We start from the raw sequence: 7,825 nt of genomic DNA on the forward strand, positions 1-7,825 counted from the left end.
GTCACACCTCAAGGGCGGGGCACTCCTCAAACTTGTCAACAGCACCTCTGCCTCCCTAGTCCCTGGGGGTCAAGGGGAAACTGCAGGGACTGAAGCTGTGACCTCAGATGTGTGTGACCTGAGGATGGAGGCCTGTGCATTCTGAAAAGCCTCCGACAGAACCTGGCTCGGGACTGAGGACCCCTAAGGCTCTCATTGTTTAAAAACTGCTGGGTTGGCCGAGCGCCCAACCCACGCAGCTGAACTCTGACTTCATGGAAACTCTCCATGACACCACATGACCCAATCCAGCCATGACTCCAATGACTGTGTCAACCTGTGACGCCACAAAACCTGACTCACAGCCCCATCCGCCCAGTGACCCAATCCAGCCACTGACCTCAAGATGACTATAAGGACATGTGACCACACATAATCTGACATGGGCAATTCCTTTCACACTATGAATAAAATGTGAGTATTCCATTGTGTGGACTGGGCCACAGCTGGCTGATGAGGGACGCTCTTAGTCTTCCTCTTACCCCCTAGTCTGCCTCCCCTGTGGATTCAGGAACACCTAGAAGCTATTCCAAATGTAAATGGCACATCTCAGGTAGTGGAGTCCATGCCTAACCTTAGATGATCGAGCCTTCCCCTCTAAAATCCTGACACACGGAAGTATCGTCCTTGCCTCTCCGAGTGCTTGCTAAGATGTGCCAGGCACTGTGCCACGCTCTGCATGCATCCACCGGACCCTCACCCGGTGTTTAGCGCTCCTGTTCCCCTGAGAGCTGAGGAAAGCTGAGGCTGTCACCAAGGGCAGCTGGCATGCTGGGTGGAAGCAGTGCTCCTGGAAAGGCTGTGGGTGCTGATGTCTGAGCCCATTCCTTCACCTGTCAAACAGGAGGGCAGTAACACCCTCATGGTGGCTGGGGTGATTGACAGTCCATGGAAATGCCCTCAGCAGACACAGGGTAACTCAGTAAAGGCGGCTCATACACACCAGTCTTTATAGAAAATAGGGTTTATTTTTCACATTTAAGGAGAACACAAGTACATGTCCCTGAGGTCTACTATACACATAATCAGTAGATTCAAATTACTGATTAAATAGACAAACCAAAGCCCACCAGGAAATATACACTTTCTCCCAGAGCCCACGGTACTCATGGGCCGTTTCCGGTTTCCACCCAGGGGTTCACATCAACTAGGCTCAGCTCGCAATGGCCTGGTTCCCAGGTTCACCTACTTCCGCCCCACGGACTCTCCTCAGAAACAGCAGCAAGCTGCCAGGATTCACAGGGGCTGGGCCAGGCCTGGGCCATGAGACCCTTCAGAGAAGCCCTGCCTGCGTTCCAGAGGCCACGCGCTGGAGGTCTGTGGCTGGGGCCACCTCACAGCATGGAGTCGTTAGTGTCACAGCTTCATCTCCAGGTAGTCTTGTTAACTAAACTATTCCTATTAGGAAGATATCATTACAGATATCATTCACAGCCTTTTTTTTTTTTTTTTTTTTTGCAGCATCTGGCTTTCCCCCTTGATTAAGGAAAAGGCAGAAATCAGAACCCATCACCACCCCCCAATGTCCAAGGCACGTGTGTACTTGGGCTAGACAGCTACAACCGATGCCTGATGAGGAGTAGTGACATGATGTCCACAACGGGGGCCCGGACAGGGTCCTGAAGGGCGGGCACTGAGGAAGCAGCCTGGGGGCCCAGGGAGCTCTGACGTCCGAGATGCCTCCCTCAAGCACATGGCGATGGAGCAAGCACAGGCAACTCTGCGGGGCGCCTCCACCGGGAGCCCGAGGCAGCCACCTGGTGAGTCAGCACCCAGGTGCAGCTGCTGCAGGCCTAGCACCCTGGCCACAGGGGTTAGCTCAACTGGCCGCAGTCCGTGATGACAATCTTCTTGGACGTCTTCCCGCTCTTGGAGCCATAGGATTCTATTTTCTTCACAACATCCATGCCCTCTTTGACGTGGCCAAACACAACATGTTTGCCATCCAACCTGTGAGGACGGGTGAGCCAGGTGGACAGAAGCAAGAGTAGTGCAATGTTAGCCAACATCACGGTCACCTGCTCGAGGCACTATCTACCAGAAACAGCCATTCTGAAAGGGACGCACACTGAGAAGGGGGAGCTGCTCCCCAATGCTCCCGGTATCAACCAGCCTTGCTGAGCTCCCCGAGTACAGCCAAGGATGCCTCCCTCCAGGGCTCCATGTGTGACCGGGCCTGGTAACCTCACCCAAGAAAAGGGAGTTATTTTTGCTCTGCTCAGAGTATTGAACCACTCGAAAGGAATAAAAGGTCTGTGTAAATGGGATTATTTTAAGTCATGAGGTGAGAGCCAAGGTAACACGTGTGTGAGACTGAGTCCTGAGAATCTAAAGAGCAGCTTTGTCCAGGGCCCAGTAAGGGTTCTACAGAGGAGCCAAGAGCAGGCAGAGCCAGCAATCACCTGCCCAGCCCGACAACCAGGCCCTACTGGCTTGGAGGCTGGAGACAACTAGTATCTACCCTCACCCAGGTCTCCCCAAAGTCCTCAGAAATGGTCTTTAGTAAGTCTTAGCCCCCGGCCAGCTGTTGTCCCCTCCACCCCAGATGCCCCAGGGCTGGGACACAAGAGTCTTTGGCAGAGAAACGCATCCCTTGCTGGGAAGATGTCCCTAAAATCCATAGGCATGTGGGAAAAGGGGCTCCAAGGGGCTGGGCTGCCTGCAGGCCTCTGCTCATGCCTGATGAAAATGGGGTGACATCCACACGTCTACCACAGCGGTTCCCAAGTGCACTCCACGGTCCAGATAAGCCTGGGGAACAGCTTATACCGGGCAAGCAGGGACGGCTTCTAGGACAGGCCACCTGAGGTCTGCTATGTTCCACAGCACTTCCCAAATGTACTTTGCATGTGTGTGCAAAACACACTGAGAAATTTCCAGCTGACAGCAAGAGTTGCAAAACCACCCATCTTCTCCCTCAATCTCTCAGGAACTTCCTCTTTCTCTCAAACAGATGCACAGCCCCGGGAGGGCTACTGTCCCAGAGCACACAGTCCAGCCCCAAACTACCTTCCTCCCAAAGCACACAACCCCTCCTCCACTGCAAGGCTGCCCCTCATGCTTGGAGCCAGGAACGGGAACTCACCAGTCTGTCTTGATGGTGCAAATGAAGAACTGGGAGCCGTTGGTGTTGGGGCCTGCGTTTGCCATGGACAGGACACCTGAGAAACAGGCAGGGGTGAGCCACGCTGCCCCAGGAAGCATCTCACCTGGATGTCACTCAAAAGAGCAGGTGGCTCAAACGACAGCAAGGACACTTGAGTCAGAAGAGGACCAGGCCCCCAGGACGAGCAGCTCCCGGCCGCCCCCCAGAGGAAGGAGAGGGCTGGGAAGCTCTCAGGTAGAGCCAGGGCAGGACCCACCGACTCTAGGCTTCTCACAAAGCACCTTGGGTCTTAGAGACGACACAATGCTGAGGTTTGGCTAGAAGGCCCTCCCCCTTACCAAGTTCCCAAAGGATAGTTGGTTTTTAAATGGAGCTCAGAAGGAAAGAGCTCTAGGCAAACCCAGCAAACTGAGCACTGAAGGAAGGCGTACGATCGGACAGAGCTGTCAGGGGTCACACTGCAGCCTCCAGGCCTGCCGGGCACGGCAGAGGCTGGGTCAAAGCTTGGGCACTCGGACCAGGGAACGCGGCCCCCACTCACCTGGCCCCACGTGCTTCAGTGTGAAGTTCTCATCCGGAAAGCGGCTTCCGTAGATGGACTTCCCCCCTGTGCCGTTGTGGTTGGTGAAGTCGCCAGCCTGTAGCACAGAGCACCTTCTGAGTAGCTGCCAGACGGCAGGGGGACACTGCTGCAGTGCTGGGAAGCCCTCGCTGACCAGACCCCCCTCCCCCAGAAACCACCCACCCACCAGGCCCACCCGCTGGAAGCCTTAGGCAAAGGGGTCAAAAACATCCAATCATATAAGGACTAATAAAATAATAAGAAAAATAAGCAAGAGTAAAATAAGCTTCAATATTTTCTGACAATAACTATCCTGATCTCGGAATGACTCACTTTTTGTCTGAGCAAGTTTTTAAACGACCTTCCAAGGATTTAACAACCAAGGACAGGATTCTTACTGACCCAGACTTTTCTACCCACAACTCCTAGAGGATAAACAGGGAGGTGTCCAGGGGCCTGATCCCAGGGCTGGAATGTGGAGAGCAGCAGCTGGCACAGAGCCAGTTCCCATGCTGAGCCCCTCCCTGTCCCAGTCTTTCCCTGGCTCCCCGGTGCCTTTGCAGGGACGGTCCCCTCCTCAGGGCTTGCTGCCGTTTTCCCGAGAGGGGGTCTCTCAGGCCCCAGGGGTAACCGGGCCAGCCCAGCTGCAGCATCCACAAAGGCCAATAAGGTGTCCCCAAAGAGGGATGAGTCTAAACCTTGGCCTGGGCCCCGTGGTGCGGCCATCTCAGCCTCCGAGAGCCTCCAGCTTTGGAAGTCCCCGCCTTGTCTGCCGCTGTTCAGAGGAAGACGCTAGCCCGGCTCGGGACACCCACCGCAGCTCCTGGCAGCCTCTGGAGCAGAAAGCGACAGGCCTGGCCAAGCCTGTCCCACGCCACAGCCTCGCTGCCCGTCCTGTGGGCTACTTTACCACATCAGCAGGCCCAGCCCCAACCCACTGCCCCTCGCTACCATGTGGTTATGGCCCCAGGGCGGAGGGACTTCCAGGCCCTGCCTCTGGGCTCGCTGGCTCAGGACACAGCCCCTGCCCTAGCAGGGTCTGACCCAACAGAGGACAATCCCCACGGAAGCGCAGGTCCTGACCTGTCGACAGCTTCCCTAAAACCTGACAGCAATACTACCGCCTCTGACAGATGGGCAGGACACATGACTAAAGAACACGTTCATCCAACCGAGAGATGCTCTCCTCTGGAAAGGGAGGCTCCAAGCCCAGACCTGTGCGTTCCTGTTCGTGCTCTCCCTCCCTCCTCTTCCTCTTCTCCCATGCCACGGGCTCGTGACACACAGGGGCACCCTCAGACTGTATACACTAGTCCTCTAAGCCTTAAGATCCACCTCCCACGCACGTCCATACCCAATGCCAGTGCTCCCTCCACAGGCTCAACTTTCCCAACGCAGCTGGGCAGGGCCACCTGCCACTTGCCCTGTTGCTTAACTTCTGGGGCAGGAAGGGCTGTGGCAGCTCAGACAGGTTCCAGCCTCCCAGGGTGAGAGGCCAGGAGAGTAATTACAGTTGCCCTCTATTCGGAACTTTCCAAGCACCAGGCACATGCTCCCCATCACCCCCTTACAGAGGAGGACCCTGCGCAGCGAGGCCACAGTACCTGGCACATGAAGGACGGAATCACTCTGTGAAACGTGGAGCCTTTGTAGCCAAAGCCCTTCTCCCCGGTGCACAGGGCCCGGAAGTTCTCTGAGGGTGCAAGGGAGAGGCAGGTCAGCAGGCCAGGCCTCAACTCAGCCCCAAGGGTGGTACTTCCTTCCAGCCAGCATCCCCTCGAACCCCCCAGGCAAGCAGGGCATGGAAGACCCTAGCCCGCCCCAAGTCTGCTCTGGCTGTGACCTGGGACATGTCATCTCCTCTGATCTCAGTGGCAGAGCAAACAATCCTCGCTGTTCCAGCACCAGGCCAGCGGGGTAGGGAGTTCAAGGTTGTGAGCCACCAGCCTGTCACAATGGACACCACGAGGGAGGAAGGTGTCCCAGGGAAATGTACACGTGCCCTCTATTGATCCTGAGGCTGCTACCAGACAGGTGGGCAAGGCCAACACTGAGCCCCAAGAGGGAAAGCAGGTTGCCCCAGGTGCACAGTGGCTGAGCCACCAATGGAACTCCCGTCTGATCCTGGGTCTGCTTGCCCAGACCCCTCCTGGCAGCCCACCCACCTGGCCTTGCCCCTCCCTTACCTGCTGTCTTTGGGACAACATCTGCCTTCAGCTGTAGGGAGAGAGGAGGGATGCGAGAAGATGGTTAGTCCAGAGGCAGGTGAAGGAAGGAACCTCCTCACACCCAGCCTCCACAGAGGCCAGGGAGACTGAGAAATCACCATGTGCCATTCCATTCCTGTTACTCCCAGCGCCGTGTAGGAGGCAGCCTAAGCAGCTATCATTGTTGCCAGCTGCTTCCTGAATCCAAGGCTGGGAGGAGGCAGCCTCGGTTTCCTAATGTGTCAGGAGAGACCACAGGGCCATCCTGGCTTGCTTCCCTGGGGAAGAGCTACCACGTACAGCTGGGCCCAAAGCATCAGCCTCAGGGCCCGGGAGGAGCCAGTCCACGCTTCTCAATGCGCAGATGGGAAACTGAGGCTCAGAGAGAGGCAAGAGGGGTGGGAATAAGGAGAGGGTGGAGCCCCAGCCAAGCTCGTCTCCTTGTCCCCCAGCTTCAAAAGCCACCCTGGCGCCAAACCACGAAAATAAACGGGAGCAGGAATGGTGATCTCCATGTTCCAGCAGAGAAAGCTGAGGCTTAACTGAGCCCCCTTTGCTCAAATAGGGCCAAGCTTGAAGGTCACACGGAGCTTCTGCTACCTTCCCGCTGTTACCTTCAGGACTCTTTGCTTCTTGCTTTCGTTTTTAAAAAAAACGGCCCAAAGAGTCAGGAGCAGGAACTGACTGGAAGGGTGGCTGGGGTTGGAACCGGGCTCCAGGCACACTGCCCAGACTCAGCATCCGGGGGGCCGCCTGGTGGCTGGAGCCCGCTGCCTGCCCAGCCCCACACCACGCGCGAGGCGGTGCTCCTAACCACCTCACTCATTCCCCAGAGTCTGGCGGGGGAGCCCGAAGGCCGGGGAGCCCCATGGCCGAGAAGCCCGGACACAGGGGTGCCCGGTGACCGAAGAGCCCGAAGGCCCGGGAGCCCGAGGGCGGGCCGGGTGGGGGCGGGGCCGGACCCCCGCTCGCCCGGGGCAAAGGCCGCCACGTGCGCGCCCAGGCCGGCCCACCGCGCCATCAGGATCCGGACCCCAGATACCCACCTCGCAGTTCTGGTCTAGGTTCCGACACCGAGCGGCCTGGGAACCCCTCCCCTCACCCCGGGCGGACTAGTGGGCCGGGCCCTCACCATCTACGACCTGACCTTGAGCTCTCCCGTCCACACACACCCTTCCCCCCGCCTCCACTTCTCCAAAGTTCCGAGAGGAGAGCGGAGACCAATCCGATGCCCCTTCCTAGAGGTGGGGAAACTGAGGCCAGAGCCCGGGAGTGGGAGGCAAGGGCACCCAGAGAGCCGGGCACAGCGCCGGTCCGGGGTGCAGGGCTCTCCTGAGGACGCCCCCCACCGCAGTGCGGCGCGGTCCGGTCGTGGCCTCACCTCCAGCACCACCCGGCCGAGCGGCTGCCCGTCGGCGCCCACGTCCAGGTACACTAGCGGGTTCCCGGCGGAAGCGGAGGGGTCGCGGGCGCCGCCGCCGCTACAGGTGCGGGCCGCGGGGAGGCGCAGCGGCGAGGAGCGCGGGACAGGGCGCAGGCTGAGCAGGCGGGAGCCGCAACGCAGCGCCAGCATAGCGACGCGGGTCGGTGGGGTCGGGTCGGGACGGGAGATTCCCGGTGTAAGCGGAGGAAACGGCCGCGAAGGTCACGCGCACCCGAGAGGTAGAGTCCCACGCCGCTGCGCGCCGCTTTTATTGGCCCGGCAGGCTCGAGGCCCCGCCCCCGACCCCGCCCCGCCCCCTCCGGGCCTGTCCGCGGGCGACCCCTGCCGGCCTCGGTAGGTAACGCAGCCGACTGGTGGGGCAGCAGAGCCCGACGTCCTTTGAACTTCACCAGGGCCAGGGACCTGAGGACAGGTACGACCTCGCAGAAAGGGGACCAGTCCCATTTTGTGAGGGTCCCAATAGATTA

At 58.7% G+C, this 7,825-nt stretch overlaps 1 protein-coding gene across 2 annotated transcripts; it reads right to left on the reverse strand.

Moving 5' to 3' along the window:
- Nucleotides 1-993: 993 nt before the first annotated feature.
- Nucleotides 994-7,563, reverse strand: PPIF (peptidylprolyl isomerase F). Of its 2 annotated transcripts, none has more exons than XM_008145299.3 (6): nucleotides 7,296-7,563; nucleotides 5,894-5,924; nucleotides 5,312-5,400; nucleotides 3,687-3,783; nucleotides 3,125-3,200; nucleotides 994-1,989 (listed from the first exon to the last, which is right to left on the reverse strand). In XM_008145299.3, the coding sequence occupies exons 1-6, from the start codon at nucleotides 7,485-7,487 to the stop codon at nucleotides 1,854-1,856; spliced, it is 621 nt and encodes a 206-aa protein (XP_008143521.2). In that variant the 5' UTR covers nucleotides 7,488-7,563; the 3' UTR covers nucleotides 994-1,853. The 2 variants fall into 2 exon arrangements, with proteins under 2 accessions (XP_008143521.2, XP_054585156.1); XM_054729181.1 differs by lacking the exon at nucleotides 7,296-7,563 and adding an exon at nucleotides 6,034-6,151.
- Between the last annotated feature and the right edge of the window lie 262 nt (nucleotides 7,564-7,825).

The sequence above is a fragment of the Eptesicus fuscus genome, chromosome 17 (assembly GCF_027574615.1).
Source record: "Eptesicus fuscus isolate TK198812 chromosome 17, DD_ASM_mEF_20220401, whole genome shotgun sequence".
NCBI lineage: Eukaryota > Metazoa > Chordata > Mammalia > Chiroptera > Vespertilionidae > Eptesicus > Eptesicus fuscus.

Excerpts from the sequence above, each read along its gene's own strand:
- PPIF (XM_008145299.3), bottom strand. The coding sequence starts at position 7,487 with ATGCTGGCGCTGCGTTGCGGCTCCCGCCTGCTCAGCCTGCGCCCTGTC. Across the intron at positions 5,925-7,295 it reads TCGGCCGGGTGGTGCTGGAG|CTGAAGGCAGATGTTGTCCC; the intron begins GTGAGGCCACGA and ends CTCTCCCTACAG. Across the intron at positions 5,401-5,893 it reads TGTTGTCCCAAAGACAGCAG|AGAACTTCCGGGCCCTGTGC; the intron begins GTAAGGGAGGGG and ends TTGCACCCTCAG.